The 22,211-nt window shown below is 38.8% G+C and overlaps 2 protein-coding genes across 3 annotated transcripts in view; one reads left to right on the top strand and one right to left on the bottom strand.

Moving 5' to 3' along the window:
* DOCK2 (dedicator of cytokinesis 2) overlaps positions 1-22,211 on the bottom strand; it is a 513,293-nt gene that overhangs the window by 143,176 nt on the left and 347,906 nt on the right. Inside the window, exons 28-29 of the mRNA XM_050962509.1 lie at positions 11,805-11,903; positions 8,712-8,806 (exon numbers count right to left, since the gene is read on the bottom strand). Coding sequence (XP_050818466.1) covers positions 8,712-8,806; positions 11,805-11,903 — 194 coding nt within the window. The remainder of the gene's footprint in view (positions 1-8,711; positions 8,807-11,804; positions 11,904-22,211) is intronic.
* Positions 13,057-22,211, top strand: part of INSYN2B (inhibitory synaptic factor family member 2B) — a 121,928-nt gene continuing 112,773 nt past the window's right edge. For both annotated transcript variants that reach the window (XM_050962707.1, XM_050962706.1), the window contains exon 1: positions 13,057-13,201. The gene's annotated coding sequence lies outside the window, so the exon portion shown is untranslated. The remainder of the gene's footprint in view (positions 13,202-22,211) is intronic.

The following is a 22,211-nucleotide window of genomic DNA, read 5'->3' as shown; positions in this document are numbered from 1 at the left end:
TCCAAGTTAACATCTCTTCTCAAACTTTACTTTAAAATACATCCTTTTCTTCTTACTCTTTTCTTCTATTACCCCTGTGGCTAAATGCTTTTATTTATTCAAATATTTGTACAATGTCATTACCTCAGTCTTAAGATATTCTACTTGCAGCAAATAATCCTTTTGGATAGAACAATAAAATATTTTTTCCATGACTATCATCATAGAAATGGGAAAGCAGATTTTGTGCCCCAGATAGCACATTTTCATGATATGTTTGCAAAGATCTTTTACACCAGTGCATTTTGTAATTTATATCACTGGCTTGCTTTGGATTATTTATCTCAAAGCATTTGGGGATACAGAGAGGAAGACACTAACATTAAAATTATTATCTGCACCCCTCTTCATCATTTTTTGCCCTCTATTCACTAGATCTAATACATGAATCAGGATACATTCATGTTTGACAACATTTCACCTTGAACAGTCCCTTGAAATGTGTTAATTACTTCTGCTAAACAATCTGTTCTACATTATATTTAGCAGTGAAACTCTGGGTTAGTTTCCCAGATCTGAAGAAGAGCTCTGCGTAAGGTTGTCTCTCTCACCAACCGAGCTTAGTCCAATAAAAATATTTCCTGACCCATCTTCTCTCTCTAATATCCTGGGACCAATGGCTACAACAACACTGCATACAACATTTCCCTGTGACATTTGTATGTGGCAGGGGAAACCCAAGAAGCCATTAGTGCTATTCAACTTAAAAGCATGCTTAAGGCCACAGACGAATGAAACCATAGTTTTGGTTCATGGAGTACAGTGGTAACCATATGAGAAGTCAGTTTAAAATTGTTAAATTGAATGTTCTATATGAAAGGAACGTTACAGTGGGGAGTATAGCTCCCTATTATACCAGTAAGAGGTGCTGTTCATTGTGACAGACCAGTAGCAACGCTCAGAAGTAGGAGAATAGGTAAGACAGGAAAAACTGACATGAGAAGGAAATAAAGGGACTGTCACTAGAGATGCAGGGTGACAACCAGACTCTTCAGTTAGACTAGGGAACTTTTCTCTTTTATTGGATTAACTGTTCGGTAGTCAGTAAAGCTCTATTCATAGGTGGTTCAAAACAAGTCCAAGTTGGGCAAAGCTAAATTCTGTACAGATAGCACAGCAAATTCAGAGGTAAAATATAAGCCAATATATAATGCAAAAACAATTCCGCTTGCTAAGTGGAACATTATGTAACCCACTCATGGCTCCAGTTGAACACTCTTTATTTATGAGGCCATCCGTAATTAGTGTAAATAGCTGTGACACTACATGCAGTATAATGAACCACTTTTAGCTATAGGCAGGCCAAAGCTTGTGCAACTTATCTACACTTTCCTTCCTTTTGCCTCCAACCGCGTGCATTCGGTTTTTATGTTTGCATATTGCAGTATATCCTGCAGTATATAGTGCACCAGAAAAAATCAATCTACAGTAGGGTGACCAGACAGCAAGTGTGAAAAATCAGGACATGGGTGGGAGGTAATAGGAGCCTAGATAAGAAAAAGACCAAAAATCGGGACCATCCCTATAAAATCAGGACATCTGGTCACCCTAGTCCAGTGCTACAGCCAGTACTTTTCCTGTTGGATGCAAAACAGACAAATGAATAGGGGGATTTGGCAGTGCTGTCGGGCTTTGTGAACGCCTATAGAGAGGCAGCATCAACTACACTCTGCCATTGGCTGGATTTCTCAATAGAGCTGCCTTACAATCTGTCATTTACATTTTTCCAAATTCAGGAACGGGGACTTTCTTGGTAAAAAGTACCCTAACAGGTTTCAAATGTCCTATAAATGATCCACTGCACAGTGAATATGGGTTCTAAGTGTGCTGAATGCTTATGAATGCAATGTTGGGGCCATCAACCCTTTCTTATGATCATCTTAAAAAAAACCCAACCTGCACTCCAAGATTTTCCTATCACCACTATTGTCTAGGATAATTTAAGTGTTTAAAAAGACACTCTGAAAAATCAAATTTAGCTTCAAATTTAGCTTTTTAAAGATATAAGAACAACAGAAATGGTTCTACAATAAACAAAACAAAACAAAACAGCCACCAATGACTACAACCTTTCCCTGCAGCAGTGGATGCCCCAGTGTTACAGCATTAAGAGCCTGAAAGTAATACAGACCTAAATAATTTTCACCAGCCAAGCTCAGAGAGCAGCAAAATGTACATAGTTAAATAATGTAAGGTGTTGTTAGTAGCCCTGATAAATACATTTCTTTACAATCTATGATTTTTAATCTGACCATCTCTTTAAACATTTTCATTTGGCTGGAATGTGGAAGCTTTACAGCAATATAAATATAAACTCTAACCTGTCTGGATCAAACTGGCCCACAGAATTATTAGTCATAAGGGGGCATTATGGACAAAGTGTAATATCACAAGTGAATTTCTAATGTCAACTGATGCAATGTAGATACTGGATGATCCCCAAAGGAATATGATCTGAGCAATGATAGATATGTTATTGCTCTGTAGAATTAAAAATACTGTATTCATGAATGATGCAGAAGCTGAAATGTTTTCCTAGATGTGCAGAGCAATTTAGACAAGTTTTATATGCCTGTAAATGAACAAGGGATTGGTTAGTTACCAAAGTACTAAATTGCTGCTTTTTCAGATTAATCTCCTGTACACATAAAGTAATTGCTAATAGGAGAAACACAAGAGAGTAGAAGAAATTTTTATTCAATTAGATTTGCTTGTTATGAACCTAAACCTGCCTCAGACAGTGAAACAACCTGGTAGTAATTGCTGTCCATAGAATTTTACTTTGAGAGCAACTATGAATGATCAGCAGGAATGTGCCTAGACAACAACTTCCCCAGTCCTGCCAGGAAAGGGAGTAAGAGGAAAGCCAGGGGTAACTATGTAGCCATGATTCTAAGAACATGTTAAACAGGGTCCAGGCATCTCTGACTCCTAATTTCTGTCAGCATAAACCAAACCACATTTGAGACACAAAAGACAAAAACAGCAGATCTCTTCTGGAAAGACCATTCCATTGAAATTCTAGGTAAAAGCCCAATCAACATCATCAAAATTTAATTTGGTAGCTTAATAATTCAATTCAGTTTAACCATGCCTCTTCCTAAAGACTCACTTCTTCCAAGAGGACCACAAATACCAACTAATCAGTTATCCTCTGCCCTCTCCATTCCAATAATTACTCCTGGGGGAATTCTGCACCAAAGAATTAAAAATTGTGTGCACAATATTTTAAAATTCTGCAAATTTTATTTGTCAAAATAACACTATATAATCATGCCGGTTTCAATTATTTTGGTAATTTATTTCAAAATACCTGTCAGCAAGTGTGCCTGTAAGAATATACACACACATACACACACAAATTCCCCCAGGAGTAGAGTGTTAAAGAAACCCCTATGACAACCCAGTTCCTGTTTCTCTGACCCTGAGGCCAGCTGGGGGCGAGAAAAGGAGACATTCACACCTTCCTCCCCCCAGACCAACCAACGGAAAATAGGTTAAACAAAGGCGATCTAATCCCATCCGGGCTCTGGAAACATGCTCTGATTATCCTTACCCTAGTCAAACAAATCACTGCCAAATAATGGTAGGAGGATATCCTATTATCCACCGCCAGGTGTAAGAGCTAACCAACCCTCCAATCCATGGAAGGTATGAAACTAGGGTTTCCAATTTTGGTTGGATGTATTACCAGAGATTTCATCACATGACATAATCTTTAATTAAAGATTAACCTTTAATTTCTGGGGACTCCAGGTCAATCCAGGAGGGTTGGCACCCCTAAATGAATCTCTCCCAGTGGGACAAGAGGAGTTTCAAACTTGAGAAAACCAAGATGGTATTAGGCAAACCACACACTACAACACAAATACCATTTGTTTCTCAGACATTCTCCCCCTTCCTTCACTTTTTGCATTATAATAAACATTTTCTAACATTATATCTTTCAAATGATGTTTTGAATGTTAAATGTGTGTGTGTGTGTGTGCGCGCGCGCGCGCGCAATCGGTAGACTAGACAGATCCAGAAGTACTAACGTGTCTGATAGCTAGAACAACTAAGAAAAAAAATTAGCATGCTTCTACACCTTACAGTCATGTTTTCTACCTAACTAGGCTTTCCTAAGGTGCCTATTGTCATCTTGTGCATTGTCAAGTATTTTTTCTTGCCTTCAGATATACTTTTGAGAAATCAGATACATTGTTTATACCAGCCTCTCCTCTCAAACACAGTACAGTAAGTGATTTCCATTTTCATTTCCTGGATCTGTGCAGTTCTGAGAAGACTAGCTATAGCACTAGGAGTGTCTTGACTGGGGTGTGGGTGGTCAGGCCTAATGGCTGGAACAAGAATCAGGCTTAGTGGTTAGAGCAGGAGTTGAGAGCCAGGAACCAGAGCAATGGGTTGGAACAGAGTCAGAAGCAAGACTGGAGTGGACTGGAGTAGGACAGGAACAAGGCAGTGTCAAGGCTGGGAATAAGGAGACCAGATGTCCTGACTTTATAGGGACAGTCCTGATATTCAAGACTTTGTCTTATATAGATGCCTATTACCCCTACCCCCATCCCGATGTTTCATACTTGCTGTCTGGTCACCCTAGCTGGAAACCAGGAAGGCACAAGAGTGATTGCAGCTGCAGGCACACACACTGAGCAGCCAATCACCTGCCGCTGCTCAGTGACCTTAAAAGCAGGCCTAGGGGCTTCCTTCAACCAGTCAGGCAGTCTGATCAATCAGGGAGTCATACCCGAACCCATCTGAGCTCATTAATCTGGCTGAAGGCTGAGCTAGCTGGTCCTCAGGCTCAGTTGAAGGAGCTCATGCTTCACAAGGAGGAATACTCAAGTGATTAGCTAGGTTAACAGAGTGGGCTTGGGAAAGGCCAAGAATGCCAATTTGTGACAAAAACTGAGGCAGGTAACAATAAATAATTTGTATTTACTGGTTCATTCTAGATGTTCTCAGAACACTTTTGGGGTGCACCTGCACTGCAGAAGTAATGCCAGACTCTTACCCAAGTTTTAGCCCAACCCCCGTCTTGCCTCATCTACATAGAAACATTTTGTCTGGATTTGGAGGTGCTTTAAGCCAAGGCTACCTTATGTTGGGGGGGAGGAGGAAGATATATAGAGCTCAGTCTCTGCTTTAACTTGGACTGCAACCCACCCACGTACTGCAGTGAGTGATGCAGACTAAATCATTGGAGCACTGATAGTCCTCCAGTGCCTTTTCATATTGCCCCCTGAAAGACAGACAAATTGTCCCAAAATTGACTGGGAAGAATCAGTATGTCCCAGCACAAACAAAGATGGGTTTTGCCTTCAGACACACACAGGTGAGTGCAGAAACCGTGAGGACACAGTGACACAGGTAGAGCTTTGCAGTGGGGACGCTTATACCTGGACTAGGTGTCCTTCGATGCTGGTCACCATTGGCTAATTCTGCAGTGCTGACTCACCCACACTAACAGCAATTTGCATTAAAAATGGTCAGTATTGGTCATGGTCAAGCATGAATGGCAATTGTGCACACATATTGTAATACAACAATTCTGAAGATATGAGTATACACTGTGCGTATCTTTGGATGTATGTTACACACACATACTATTTCCATTCCAACAATATGAAATATTTCAGAGGACTACAATAAGTTAAAAAAGTAGCTTATTAAACTCTGATTTGTTCATGACAATGACCCTAGACGTAAAATATTTCTATACCGGGCATAAGTCTGAAAGAAATTAACAATGTGTTTATTTTGACATTTAAGAATGTATTGTTCAAACACAACTGGCTTAGTCATTTACAGAAATTTTAATCACTGGGAATGTCCAGTCCTGTTTCCACTTATTTGAATGGCAAATGGAATCAGGATCAGCCCATTACATATCTAAACAATGGAGATATTGTATTTTCCTGCCTTCTTATTTTAAGCCAAACTAAAAGCACCTGGAGACAATCTAAGAATGATGATAGACTTCAGGTAAAATCCTGAGTGCTCATCTCAAGAAAATCTGTCAATCCCCTTAAATAACATGAAGCACAAATGAGCAGGATTACAGCTGTGCAAAATTGCCAATATGTTGATATTACACTTGAGGAACGGATGTCCTGATGTTCTTGAATGAGGAAGTTTGAAAGGAACCTGTCTACCACCAGTGATATTTATAAAATTCAGGTATCCAGCCATCTCCTTAGTGACTATTGATCTTTGATGAGGGAATTATTCTAACAATGGGTACCTTCCTGCAATCGATTTCAGTTAAGAAGTTAAAATAGGAATTAGGTTTGTCATGTTTTGGAGCACCACTGCTTTGGAGCATGAATTCTTTAAATATTTTGCTAAGCACATCTACACTTGAGGATCTGCCCCAAACACTTTGTCGTAGGCAAATCTATTCAAATGATGTCAGAATTTGGCAATTAGTGGGTGCTCAGCTGGCTAAGTTTACAGATACATATAAACAAAACATATGGTTCTTACAATATACAGGTACTTAAAATCCACATTGTAAAGTTTACATCTTACATTATTAATTATATAGTTCAATAAGGGGTGGCCTCAGTGTGATGATGCCAAAAATTAATTTAGTTAGCTTCCACTGCTCTTTGGAGACACAAATTTAAGGCCTTTAGAGACAAGTAAACTTTGGAAAATGGTATTGCTTACATATTTCAAATATTTTATCACCATGGGATTGATCTTTCCCTCCAAAGAATGGTGTTAAGAGGTGAAAACCATGCAAATATTGGTCAGAAAACATATAGGTCAGGATGGGACACATAGAAGGGAAAACTGGCTATGTACAAGTTCTCCTACTCTAGGCCGATGCTGTCACAGCCCCTCCACAAAAACATTCCAAGAGCCCATCTGCCACATAAGACAAAGAAGAATCTTCCAATTCCTATGTTGATCAACAACTGGACAAGTGAAAGGGATTAATGAACAGCTGCTCAGACCAGCGCTGTATTTCCCTTTACCTCCTTTCACCCCTTGCCCTATTCTCTCAGTCATTGACTACAAATACTAACCACCCCACCAACCCCCCACCCACAAGTCAGTCTGAATATCTCAAAGTGTTTAGAAACAATGATACATCTAGACTGAGCCTTCCCATATTGCCTTCCCAATGTAACTCAGTCCTGGAGCACAGGGATTTTGTTTGTTCCTGGAGACCCCAAATGAGATCCTTTCATGTTAAGTGCTGTATATACATGTAGTATGAAAAAGTGCCTGCCCTGGGGAGCTTACAATCTAAATAGACAAGACAGAAAGGGTGAGAGGGAGAAAGAGAGGCACAGAAGGGTTAAGTAACTTACCCAAGATCACAAAGTCAGTCTGTGGCAGAGCTGGGAATAGACCCCCCCGCCCCCCTAAGTCTCCTGAGTCTCAGTCCTTTCCTGCCTGATAAAAAGTGTCATGGTATCCACTTATGACTGAAATAGCTAATGCCTCATTACAGAAGGAATTGTTCCTTTTGTCACAATTTAGGGCAACTGCACTTGCATGGCCTCTCTGTGGTTCACCAAGGATACTCACTTTTAGGCCTCTGCTCCCAGCTGTCCCCTCACCTACATTTTCGTCCTTCCTGACAGGGTTTTTTCCAGGCTGCACAGTTCTCTGCCTATACTGTGATACTGCCAGCAAGCCAGAATACCTCAACAGGCCAACCTCTGCTCTTTGCTCTCTCTTCAAAGGCTATGAACAACTGTAATTGCCAGTAGAGTTACCACACAGCTCTCTCTAAGCAAGCACATTTACTCTAAAGGTGAAAGCATTGGAGAGAAAACATAAAAAACAACAGAAGATTACCAGAGGTCAGCCAGCAGGTTTATGGAATCACAGTAGGCCTTAGTTATATGAGCCTTTATTACCTCCCACTTGGATTATACCTGTAATATATTTGGGCACGAAGCCATCAACCCTTAGGAAATACCAACTTGTACAGAAAGCTGCATCACATCTCTTCAGTGACATGGGCTACAGCGAGTACATCAGATCTGTCCTCTACTCTCTACACGGGCTTCTCATAGAATATAAAATCAAATTCTAAGTCTGGGTCCTTATCTTCAGAGCCCTCGATGGTCTAGTATGTCTAAAATATTGCCTAAAGGTCTAGGATGGAGGCCATAGCTGACAACTCTGCTCTTCTGAAACAAAGGAACTTTCTATCATGAGTGTAAATATCAATTATATACGAGACAGAGCTTTTGAGGGGGGGGCTGGTACACACTATTCTCCCTCTGGAGAGATAAAGAGATAGAACAAACCACACACAACAGACACAGTACTGGAAGGCACTCTCATAGACCGGACCTAGAGAGCCTTTATTCAATCCTGGGCCTCTTTACTGAGCCTGTCAACACAGAACCCAACTCTGACTCTTCTTCGTGGTGTTGACACCTGTCTATTAGAAACCCATTTCCTCTTGTTTGTCAGTCTTTGAAAAGTGGACCAAGGGCATAGGCAGTTTTTTCCATGCATTATGTAAGTCAATTTCTCAGATAGTGTAAATATTTTTTATATGAAGTAAAACTGAAAAGACATCTGGAACAGGGAACACTGCCTATTTTTTGTGTTAAAACATGGAATAAGATATTCACTTCACTAGCACCAAGCTCCCTTTCAGACTGCTGAAACCTTTAAATTGTTCTGAGGGCTCTATTTACCTGTTCTGCACCATGCTCATTGCCATCCAGTCCGAAGGGTAAACATTTTTTCCTATGAGATCTTTAAACATGATGAATGTTTCCATCAAAAAGTCCTAGAACAACAAAACACAATACAACTAAGATTTTATATCCTGCAAACTTCATATTCCAAAGCCAACTCTCTGCTCTGTGGAAAGCACCAAAGAGAGGGCTCCATCCTGTTCCCACTGAAGTCAATGGCAAAGCTACCCATGACATCAATGGCAGTGGAATTGGGACCAAAATCCTGTAAAATAGAAGTTGTAGGCTAGAAACAAAAGTTCAAGGCGCGTTACACTGAACTTTTGAGTAATGATAAGCCATAGATGAATAGACAGAAAAACAATTCACAGTAAACAGCATATTAATTTTGGCACTTGGGAGTAGAATTGTTGAAGGGGGAGGGATAGCTCAGGGGTTTGAGCATTGGCCTACTAAACCGAGGGTTGTGAGTTCAATCCTTGAGGGGGCCATTAAGGGAACTGGGGTAAAAATCTGGGGGATTGGTCCTGCTTGGAGCAGGGGGTTGGACTAGATGACCTCCTGAGGTCCCTTCCAACCCTAATAGTCTATGATTCTATGATAAGAATCCTTTACCATTTAGAAGAGTAATCTCTTAGAATTTTTTTTAAATTTAGCTTTTTTCAAAATACATATGTCTAGAGTGCAAGTTATATCCAGAAATTATTCATATAAACTTATAAATACATGCACCCATTCATACAAAAACCACTTCTCTTTTCTAAAGAACACTTACCAAAGAGTCAGAGATTATTGGAAGATAATTATTAACACAATTATTCTATCATGAAGTGTTTGATATATGGAGGTTTACCCCCAAGATTTCTGTAATCAGCTTTAAGAGGCATCTACTGAATTGTGAGGCCAGTCACTCAAAGTGCCATCAACTCCCACTGATACCACATAAGTGGCACTCACCAGAAGAACTGGCTCTTTCTTAACAGTCATATTGGTTAAGGGTAACCAAAAATGAACAATGTCTCTGAACAGCATAATATGGAAACACATTTTTATTATTTATTAATTATTATTATTTTATTATTTATTATTTATACATTTATTATTATGAAGTGTTAACAAAAATATATTTAAAAAGCAGAAAAAAATAAGCACAATGACATAATTTTTTAACAATTCTTTCCTGTTGACTTGCTTAAGTAGATTAGGAATTACTGCACTACATAGACTTTGGTAAAATTGCTAAATATAAGCTGTTTCTGAGCACCCAAAGTGCCTGAAAGATAACAATACACCAAAATATCCCCATGGTACTAGGTAGCCTGACACATTTGGAAAACTGCAAAAAGTAAGACTAGCTGGGCTTGGATCTGCCATGATCTGCACCATTTGAACTCTCTGACAGTACATGGGTCTGCAAAGCATCTGGATTTGGCAATTCGAGAATTTTCCTACAGGAGCGTTCAGCTGGCAAAAACCTGGTCTTATCCAGCAGTTGCATCACTGCCCATACCTGACCATGGGTGCAATGAGTGTTTCAAGACTGGGGAGGCAAGGAAAGGGGTGTGGTCAGATAACTGCTGTAATCATTTAGGGGATGGTGTCAGCTGGTGCATGTTAGAGCAGCTCCTAGGCCAGGGATGGGCAAACTTTTTGGCCTGAGGGCAGCAACGGGTTTCATAAATCGTATGGAGGGCCAGTTAGGGGAAGGGGTTGTGGCCCAGCCCCCACCTCCTATCTGCCTCCTCCCCCCAAACTCCTGCCCCATCCAACCCCCCCATTCCCTGATAGCCCCTCTGGAACCCCTGCCCCATCCACACACACCCTCTCCCTGTCTATTGACTGTCCCCAGGCCCCCAGCACCCCATCCAACCCCTCCTCTCATTCCTGACAGCCCCCCGGAACTCCTGCCATATCCAACCATCCTCTTTTCCCTCTCCCCTGACTGCCCCTGACTGCCCCCTGCCTCCCCATCCAACCTCCCCCCTCTTTCCTGACTGCTCCCCAGGACCCCTGCCCCCATTCAACCCCGTTTCCCCCCTGACCACCATCCACATCCCCACCCCCTGACCACCACCCCGAACTCCCCTGCCCTCTATCCAATCCCCCCTTCTCCCTGCCCCCTTACCACACTGCCTGGAGTGCTGGTGGCCACCGCCACTGCCACCACGCACAGAGCACCAGGTCAGGCTGGGCTGTGCAGCTGCACTGCCCCAGGAGCGCATTGCCCCGCTACCCCAGAGCATTGTGCCGGTGGTGGAGCGAGCGAGCTGAGGCTGCTGGCGAAGGGGAACAGCGGGGGAGGGGCTGGGGGTAGCCTCCCAGGCCAGGAGCTTGGGAGCCAGGCAGGATGGTCCCGCGGGCCGGATGTGGCCTGCGAACCATAGTTTGCCCACCCCGTTCTAGGCACTTCTAGCCTAAACTGGGGCAAACCCAGATGCACCATGAGAATCAGACAACTGTATCTACTCAGCACAAAAATACAATCTGGGTCAACAATGGAGTTGTTAATGGAAATAAAGAGGGGTGAGAATTAGAACCAAAGTCCTGTAAAATAGCAGTTGTAGGCTAGAAATAAAAGTGAAAGGCTTACCACACTGAGCAAAAATAAGCCATGGATGAACAGATAGAAAAAAGTCACAGTAGAGAGCATATTAATATAGGCACTTTGGAGAAAAATTGTTGAAGAATTGTTTACCATTTAGCAGAGTTATCTCTTAGCAAACTATCTAATAAACCTCCCCAACATATAGAGAAGACAAAAAAGGCAAGACAATGATCTACCTACAGCAGCAACACCTATATCTTTGCAAGCTTCTGACTGAGGTAGCATCCAACTCCAGGTATCATTCAAGCACTCTTCAGGGCAGAAGTAAACTTGCAGGGACTATGGGGCAAGAGATATATACAGCAGATGTGTATCAGCCTATTGATGATACGCCATATTTAGAAATAACTAGTATTTGGTGAAACCATCTGTTCTTCTTAAACAATTATGGATACTAGAATCAAGTGTACTAAGTAGTCCAGTGCAGAATATGAAATATTTGAGAGCCATTTGTCTATTTGCCAGCTCTAAATGTGGATACTTACCACTAGTTCTGAATTTGTCTGAAAGGTTTCAATGTAAAAGGAGTAATGCTGGTTGTCCATTTGGTTTAAGATTGCTGTCATGCATGCCACAAAATGACTCTAAAACAAAACAAAAAAATAGTAAGGAAATGCACATCTAGATTGTTGATTTAGAAGGAAATGAGAATAATGGATTATATCCTGCAATGCCAAATCACTATATCACTGAAAACAAACAAAACCTGTGCCAGCCCAAGAATGTGAATTTTCAAAAGGCAAGAAAGGCTTCTCACTGTGTATACATTGTAAAATATGTTTAACAATAACTTACAACTAAAAATACTGAGGATACTACTCAAAGCAACTTTCTTTGTTGAAAAAGTGGTATCACTATTAAGGGAACTCAGTGTGAGAGACAGTAAATCAACTTCCTACAGAACATGACTTTGTAGGTGGTTTAAAATTCCTAAAAATAATGTGATATTCCATAGGACTTTTGCATAACAGATTCATAGAAAATGAAAACTTTCTATAAGATCCTTTTGAATATTTATAAAAAAATAATTATATCCCTGCTACAGAATTCTACAGTAAGGATACAAAAATCTAAAATGAGAGGATATTTGCTTACATTTTTTAGATTTTTCAAGTAACTTCTGTTGAATCCTATCAAATGAGTATAGGATCCAACTGTTTCCATCTCTATTAAATTCTGTAAAACTATATTCTTCTGAATTTTAAAACAGAATTGAAATAAAATGGAAAGTGATTTATAATCTTAGGTTTCCATTTCATTTTACAGAAGTGCTTCTTGTTTGCCAATCCTTCAGGATATAGGGGTAAGGCTAAATGACTGAAGTTTCCTTTTGAGGAACACAGTATCGCTTCCTACTGATACTTTTTTATCTTGCAAAAATTACAATAATTATGTTGATAATGTGCCAACTAAAAATAAGTTTACAAGTGAGTCTCTGATCTTTCCAACCAGAAGTTCATTTCTAATTTGTACTGGTTTTGGGAAATCAGATTCCTCTCTTAATTCTGATTGATTTTATATTTTGTTGCCATCATAAATTCAACAAGATCACACATTACTGTAAAGTGTCAGCTGCAGTTTATCCCACCCAACCATTTTGGCTACTACATACTGCAAAAAAGGGAAGCCTTTCTTAACTTCAGGTTATGGCCACTAGAGGTCTTTTACTTTCAAATGGTAGCTGCTGTTCAGTTTGTACTGCTTTTTTTATTTATTCCTACGTGAGCAGACCCAGTACAGTTCTTGCATATAAACAGTAAAAATTCCAATATAAAGGACTTATTATACCTCTTTCTGGAGTAACATTAGTGCTAGCCAGAACCTTGCCTACTATGTAAGCCTAAGAAGATACATTTTCTGCGGGTAATCACAAAGCTTTCAGGTAAGGATTTGTATGGGTTTGGTTACTAATGCTCTTCTAAAAGGAAATGCTGATTTTCTGTCCTACAGTAGTTTACTTGTACAGGTATTGCTCAAATTAGACTCTTTTGTGAACTAAAATCCACAACTGCCAGGAATAGCAAGCTGCAGTGGGTGCAGTGATGAGACTTATTTTTTTCTAGTGTCTTGATTTTAATTTTGAAAGAAATAACTGCCAACACAAATTACAGAATATTTCACATGAAAGCATGTGTTGTACTTCTCTCTGTAAGAAGCTTTAAGAGATGCTGCAGAATGTGTTTTCTCCCACTAATTTGAAGTAACCATTTGCTGAGATAAGCACTCTCTGTACTAGACTCTAGTAGATGTACTATCTTGCTGTTCAGCCAAAATGACTTTAAGAATGTTAATTTATTTGTTGCAACTTTTAAAATCTGTCTAGCAGTATCCAGTATTACAGTCTAGCATGAGTGCCTGTCTTTAACTTGTAAATTGGAATTGTGGAAATTAACAGTTGACATATGTTGGTTAAAGAAAGCAGTTCTGCTACCAATAAATATCACAATTTTGTCAGACAGTTTCCGGCAGCAAACCTGTCAACTTTCACAGCAATGTGACTGGTTGATATATGAAATGGAAGGTGCCAGCATAGCAGGTTTGCTGTTAAAAATCCGACCTCTCCACTCCACTTCCCAATATCATGTTAAGACTGAACAGTATAGTACATTTATATTGGTATATTAACTTTGTTTATGACTTTTAAATATTTACATGAAGCAACCTTGAGTATTATAATTAACCACTTGATTTCTTATGTTGAAAACTTGCTCTCCCCCTCTCCAAAAGCCAGCAAGAAACAGGTATAGCCTCTCATTTCACAAGTGCTCAGGCATTCTCAACATCACCATTCTCACACTGTTAGAACTTCAGTATACTTCACAATTCTGTCAGCAACTATATGTATATTCATCTAAATTATCCTATAGTGTCTAAGGATCTTATAATATTTAAGAACCATTAACTACTTCACAGTAAACTCCACAACTTAAGCAATCAGTTTTTAAATTCACCTTGTATGTTTATAACTTGGACATAAGACATCTGGAATCAGGAACCTCTTGCAAACATGCTAGTTGACTATGATGTTGTTAAGTTCCTTTTTTAAAGAAGCACTGTATGTAGGGAACCGAATATTTAAATCAAATAAAAAAAGTTGCAGATAAGATGACATTATTCAAATAAACTTGACAGGTCATTTCAGCTGTGCTTAGCTTTGTTAAGATGTATCTTATGAATCACAGGAGAGATGCATGACTGAAACTAGGTCAAACGTGTAAAAATAAGTGTAATCACAGTGAATACTTGACTGACGAAGGAATACTTAAAATGATGTTAACAGAAAGATTTTTGCTTAGAATACATTATTATGAAAACATGCGATAGATCATGTACATTAATTTACCACCTTCATGCACAGAAACATCTTCACACCAGACTGACAATATAACTTCTTAACAAAGCAGTGTCCGTTAACCAAATAATTGACAGCATTTAGAAAAATGAAATACATCAGTCTGAAAAAAATATAGGTAGCTGTTAGAATATTTTACTTATTAGCAGGAACAAAAAAACATCACTTAGGATGTCAAAGGGCAATGAGATACAGATGAGGAAACCCACTCTTCCAGTAAATGCTCAAAACTCCTAAACAGTAAAAAAAAACACCACGATCCATCAAACTTTAAAGAACTGTAGAGTGTGTCTTGCAGCCTTAGTACAAATACTGCAAACTGTTAGCTAAAAAGAAACTATGCTATTTACAGATTTAGTATAAACAAACCACATAGTCAATGATAAGATATTCAATCAAGAAATCAAATGTGGCTTTGTAAGCCTTGGAGAAGGGAGGTGTCTATTTGCCTCATTCCCACTAAAGTCAATGTCCATGAGCTGCATGTGTAGCACTGATGGGAAACGAACCATGAAAAAAGTGTTAGGGTTGTAGGAGAAAGATGACAAACTTCAGCCCCAGCAACTCTAATCCCAGCATACTTTATCATACCAGATGGTGACAGGTTGCTGTAGTAACTTCAAATAATGTACAAGTCCCACAAGCAATAATAAAACAAAAACATTAGAGAAAAAATAGCAAATGTAGAATTAAACTATCCTTCAATATTAATCTAGAATAAGTTAGACATTCATTTGGTTATAGTGTGGGTATTTTTTACATGCTGGGAAGTGTGCACATGAAGTGAGGGTGGAAGATATTTGGTTCATGTGGCCAATTAAACAGTTATCCTCGTGTGTCACAATATATGTCCGTAGTTTAAATGTGTGAAAACCATATACATGTCAACAAAAAGCAACCAAAATAAAATTTAAATACTAATGCTCTAAGGCTTTTGAAAGGCACTAGTTAAAGACACGCCATTAGCAGAATATTTAAAGTTTTAAACTATTACTTTTATCTAAAAAGAGTACAAACAGTTAACAGTAAGTCAACAAGTCTACCTGATGTCTCAAAAGGCACAACTGGAACAATGTTTGTGTGTTTATAAAATATATAAATGACATATAAACAATTTACTTTTCAGTAGTGGGTGATATGATCACACTACCTATTGAGTCTGAACTAATTTTCACAGTACAAATCAGGCATACATTAACTCAACTGAAATCAATGGAGTGGAGCGTAAAACTGGTGTAAGTATGACCCATAGTTTGTGAAGTCTGGAAAGTGCTTTGGGAACTTTCTGGGTAACAGGTATTATACAAATATAAGTCACATCATTAATATACATGAGACCATTTTTTGTAATCTGAATACTGCTCACAATGTTAAAAATCACCAACATATTAGCAATTTGTATATTGTAATAATGCAATACAGAAAGACCTGGACATTCATGAAATGAGTAAATAACCTCACCTGCTTAGGCTGAGCATATGCACAATGTGACAATTCTTGTAAATAAAAGCTAAGAACTGTTCTGTGATGCCATTGAGAGTGACAGTAGTTCACAGCTTTTTGGCACACATAGTAATGCTTACCATGCTTCAGAAAAACAGTGTACCCTCACAACTCTAGTGCATGTCTATATTGATACAGATGGTAACACAATACTTCTTTATCATATTATGAAAAACCTTGAACAGCAGCATTTTGTGCTGAAAAAGGTATAAACTGAATTTGAAGTGGTGAATCAGATATTCCTTATGTAGTAGTTTTGTGTCTTCTCCAAGCCACATGGTCTCCTGTACTCCTCCAAGCCATGTGCCCAGGTATAAAGGCCTAGAGCAAAAATATAAAGATTCTAACAGGCTGTTATGTAACAGCCTATTGTGCTTATTAAATGTGTACACAGCTTTTGAAATTTGGAAACTGGATCCACCCCACATACATTTCTCACAGCTTGTCATTGAATATCGGGGTGTATGCATGTGTGTTTTTGTTTGTTTACATAAAGTAGATCCATCCTCTGCTGTACTAGGTTTCAGGTTCTATTTTTACATTTATGTTTGATGTCTTATAGTTCATTGGACCTCTCTTCTTGTCTTTCATAGATGACTAAACCGAAGCCTTGGTACTCTATTTGCACATCTTACTGACGGCTTTTAGTTTCTGATTAAAAACATCCCAGTCTGCTGTATTCTTACTCCACTGTTTACGTTCCATAGTAGGTAAAATTTAGTACAGCCTGGAGTTTAGTTGAACATAAGAGGATAATTACCTAAATGTTGGATTAATTAATGGGAAAATGTGAGTAATTTTACAACAGAAATGATATGAGAATAAAAACAGCCTCTCAGATTTAAAAGTCTATTAAAGGTTATACAATTAAGGCTCTCTCAAAATTGTTCCTTTAAAGCTAATGCAGATATAATGATAGCATGATATTTCTCCAAAATACAGAAGTATTATGCCCTGCTAGAAGCCTTAGTCTGACAGTTATCTCTGGGGGTCTAAACAACAACCTTTGAAGCATCTCCCATCCCCCAAAAGTGGTATTCTTTCTCTACAATCTAATTTTTGTGTGTATGTTCAGTACCAGAAACACCCCCCATTCTCCCTGCCCAGCATTTCCCAGGATAAAATCTAACAAGGAGCCTAACTGCATTGTAAACAATTTATCATGTAAGTATATACACATTGGGCCAGATTTTGTCCTCCTTTATACTGGTGCAAAACAGTGAAGAACCAGTGGATAGAATCTGTCCCATTACATTGTACAGAACATATTTACATAGTGACCTCCTTAGAAGATAAATACACCTGCATGCACATAAAGTATAATATACATTCTTTATCTACTTTCCAATGGCAGAGCAATCATCTACAATGAACAGTCATTGCTCCGGATGATTCACTGCAAGGTTTTTGCTTTATTCTGTCCAAAGCACAGAAGCTAAAATTATCTGTAACCTACTGCCTGGACCACATCTGCCTTGTACTTCAAAACCCCCTGTTGGCTTCCTCTCATCTGCTATATCAAATTAAAGCTTTCATCCTCACCTCCAAGTATCTGTGCAATTCTCCTCTTGCTTACACAGCTGCTCTCATTTCTTAGCACACCTCACTAATCACTCCACTACAACAATTTCTTCTCCCACACCTGCTTTCATGCCTTCTTCCAGGCTGCTTTAGATATCTGAGACGAACTTTCTATCCAGTGCAACAGGCATCTACCCTTTCAAACTCTCCACGTTTACCTGAGGAGGCAGGGAGCTTATTTCCATGAGCTTCTTGTTTGGAGGTGTGATTCTTTGTAGCCATTCCACCCTGGGCCAGGCCTGACCAGTTAAGGACAGTTGGGCTAGCAGGGACGAGGCTAACTTAATATTAAAATAATTATAAGCTCCTTACTCTTTTAGCCAAGGCTGCCATTTACTACCCTTACCTCCAAATTAAAGACAATGAGCAGCTTAACATTCTGCAGAAACTATAAAAGCACAAAATACAACTATACAAAGAAACTATTTTAAATGTTAATTCTAGTTTATTTTAGTGCAAATTAAGTTTTTTTCCTCTAGTGAAGTACAGCCAGTCTCTTGCAGAGAAAGGGGTTGGAAGCTGGTCTGGGAACTAGAAAGGGAGGGAAGTAGCAATGGGAGTGATCTGCAATGAAGGGTAACATACAACAGTAAAAAGAGCTGAAAGGAAACAGCACGCTGTCTGAGAATTTGCTACAAAGAAAAACACCAGTAGAGATAAGAAGGGTCAGCAGCAAAGCCTAGTGGAATCATTTACAGAACAGCAATTTAGTTTTTGTTTTCCTTCTGAAATACACAGCAACAAAGATGTGATTACATAAATAAGATTGAGGTGCCATCTTTTATCTTTGTGTAGTCCTCTGTAGCTTTCCAGATATCATGAAGGCCAAATGTCTTAAACAGCTGCTTCATTTATTTAAAAACTAAAAACAAAACAAAACTAACTCTTGTATTCCAAGAAGTCAATCACCCTTTAATCAGTTTTATTGTCTTTCAGCTACACTGATTGCCCACAACAGCAGGAAAAATCAAATTAAAAACCAGAAGTGCAAACACACAGATAGACTTGATAGAAATCTACCCCTGAATTGTCAAAGCAGTGCACAGGGCTTTATCAAAATATCTCCTTATACACTCAGTGGAAATTGAACAACTTTGAAACATTTTCCCCTACCTTTATTTTTTTGCAATGAAAATGTGAGTCAATATACATTATATTTCTGAAAATTCTTGAATCAATAGCACAAAACTTCAACCACATTTAGCAAAGTTTTTGAATTAGTTCTCTAATGACCTCAAAGATTCTACCAAGACCTTCTCTACACTAAGAGCAAAAGACAAAATTTTGCAGCAAAGGTTCATCTGCACTTATGATACCAAAAGCTCAGAATTTTTTTTTAATGACCTCCAGGAAAACCTGCGTAACTCACCCAGCCTGTAGGTTTTCCTGACAAAATGCCCAAGCCCCGTTTGCGAAAGCATTAGTACAGCTGCATTGTTGCTGAAGAATGTGTACCCATTTTCCCAATGCAGATGCACTGTAACAGTTCAGAACTGAACAGATTGAACAGATGTTCAGACGGTGATGTGCCACCCTGGGGTAGAGTGTGGCATTTATTTCACAGGGAAAAAAACCTGACAATGCTTTACAATATTGATATTGAACTCCTTTGTAAAGTGCTTTGAGATCTATGGATAAGAACTATGGTAAGAACTTGCTATTATTTAATATTATTATTCACAAACCTTTTTTCAGTTATTGGGTCCTGTATTGCGATTTGGTTGTTTAGTTTTATTTGGGTTCTTTGTGACAGGAGAGTGTGGGGTGTTTGTTTTCTAAGTGGAAGGGACACTCATCTATCCAATTAAGGCACAGACCATATAGTATTTTTAAGGTGATATAAAGGTTTTCATTTTAGTTCATTTAAGTTCACTGAACTAACCTGAACAATAACAAAGTTATTGGGGGAAATGCTGAATGTGCAATGCACTTCATGAAAAATTCCCATTTCCTTTAACATCTCGGATGATCTGATAAACTCAAACTGAGTACTGAATGTTCTCTATACTGAGTGCCTCCTTCCTCTTTCCATATGACAAAGGAATGTAAAATTATTAGTGCAACAGTCATTACATTCCCCTTCCATATTAAGAACTTTATCATGATGCGCCTTGGCCATTTGCTCTACCTCTGAACCAGCCTGAATTAGGAGAGCCTCCGTGACCTCTGCCACACACTATCCTCCAATCGTATAGCACACTCCCTGTTTCATTTGGACTAATTAGCAGTGTTAATTTCCCCCCAGAAAAAAAATAGCCTATTTAAATACATCTTTACAAATGCTCTTTTTACAATGTTAACCACTCCACTCAAAGTAAATGCTTTTGCTGTCTTGGAAATAATTCCTTCTGAAAATGAATGCCTATTATGCCTTAGAACTTCCAGTTCTGGAACTTATCAAGAAAAAAAATGTCATGGGGCCAAAAATCTACACACAATTCCCCAACACTAAATGATGATTACACACCACTTCAAACAGGGCAACATATACCTCCCACAACAGTGACTGGTGTCTCTCAAATCTTCTCAACACCCAAATGAAAGGTGAAGAGATGCCCCACAAAACTCACACATGCACACACTATGAAATTTTATTTTTAGTTTCTAATAGGACGGGTAAGACCAGCCGTTCATCCTTTTTGAGGTCTTGGAGCTACATACAACTGCAGGGTTGCTCAAATCATCAGACTGTAGGAAACCCTACCCCCAGGAAGGGAAACATCCACGCACAAGAGTAGAAAGCTGTCCTTCCCCTGTAGTGTTTCATAATGTCAGAATATGCAGGGTTGTTTGTTTTTGTCCTTCTCACTGGGCTCGGATTTTGCCTGACTAGACTGCCTTGATGAGAAGCCAGTAGCTGTGACTTTTCACTAGTAGTCACTATAATCTTCTCCTGGAACAGGTCAATAGGAAATGAAAGAGGCCAAATACCTTTTGCTTAATGTTTTCTGATGGAACTGAGGGAAACTACTCCCAGAAGAAGGAAGAAAGATGTCACTCTCAGATTTTATAAGCACTATTGGGAATGAGCTAGAGTGGCCAGAGATGGCATGGTAAAAAAACACAATAAAAATGTGATTTCACTGGTATTTTGTGTAAGCATCTGCTAATACAGCTTTATAGGGTTCTTCTTTTTATCTTTATTATACCAAGTAATATTGCACTGTATGTGAGCATATCAATATATTTCTATCTCAAATCATTTAGCTGAAACATTAGATTATGATTAAGACAGTAAATATACTTTTCTGTAGAGGATAAAACCACTAATTTCGTTTATGCAGTAATGTGATTAGATTTTTAATTGCGGAGACTTTTAAAACTACACTATTCACTCTATTCTGCAAAATAAGTATTAACTCAGCCTCTAAGGAAACATGAAATATTTATGTCAAGTAATTTTTATGTTATTTTATTTTAGTTAACATATGCAATACAATCTGCTCTATAGAACTATGAAGACTAAGAAGTAACATTGGATAGATGCTGCTTCATCACATATTCTGAAAAATTAGCAACCTTTTATTACAAAATTCTAACCAGCTTAACCTCAATGCATACCAGTCACCACACTTTTATCATATGCTTTACAGACACATTCTGAGGGTACGTCTTCACTACCCGCCGTATCGGCGGGTAGCAATCGATTGCTCGGGGATCGATATATCGTGTCTCATCTAGACGAGATATATCGATCCCCGAACGCGCTTATATCGATTCCGTAACTCCACTAACCCGAACGGAGTTGCGGAATCGACAGGGGGAGCCGCGGACATCAATCACGCGCCGTGAGGACGGTGAGTAATTCGATCTTAGATACTTTGACTTCAGCTACGTTATTCACGTAGCTGAAGTTGCGTATCTAAGATCGATTTTCCCCCATAGTGTAGACCAGCCCTGAGTCTCTTTCGACTTAAACCAGTATAACCCCATTAAACTAGTGTTCACATTAAGATTTGACAGTGCCAGGGACTGAAGGTAACATTGGAACAATATTTAACCTTAATCTCTCAATGTCCCTTTAAAAGAATTATCCTTGAATTTATCTCTAACCATGAAGGTAATTTTCCTTCCACATACCACTAACAGCAAATATACAGGCTTGATTAAATTAAAATTGTTTTATTTTAATGAGTTGCTAAGCCAGTGCTGTCCTTTCTTTTCAATGCTGACTGATGGGTTTTAAGACTGTAAGTCTTGCCTCTTGTATATATCACTGAGCAATACCTTACCTTTTTCTTAAGTCTATCACATTTATAACCTACAATGCCACCAGCTCTGCTTCGCTACGAATGTATTTACAGATGATACCCAGCTCTCATTTGATAGCCTCCAAAGAGAATGAAAGAATTAGCACTATCTTTTGAGGCAGAGAAATTGATTTCAAGTAATACAACTGCATCTGACTGTGGAAAATCAATATTTTATCCAAGAAAATTAACAGAAATAAATATTA

This window comes from Gopherus flavomarginatus, chromosome 7, assembly GCF_025201925.1.
Source record: "Gopherus flavomarginatus isolate rGopFla2 chromosome 7, rGopFla2.mat.asm, whole genome shotgun sequence".
In the NCBI taxonomy this organism is placed as follows: Eukaryota; Metazoa; Chordata; order Testudines; family Testudinidae; genus Gopherus; species Gopherus flavomarginatus.
This window is presented reverse-complemented; position numbering and strand designations above follow the sequence as displayed.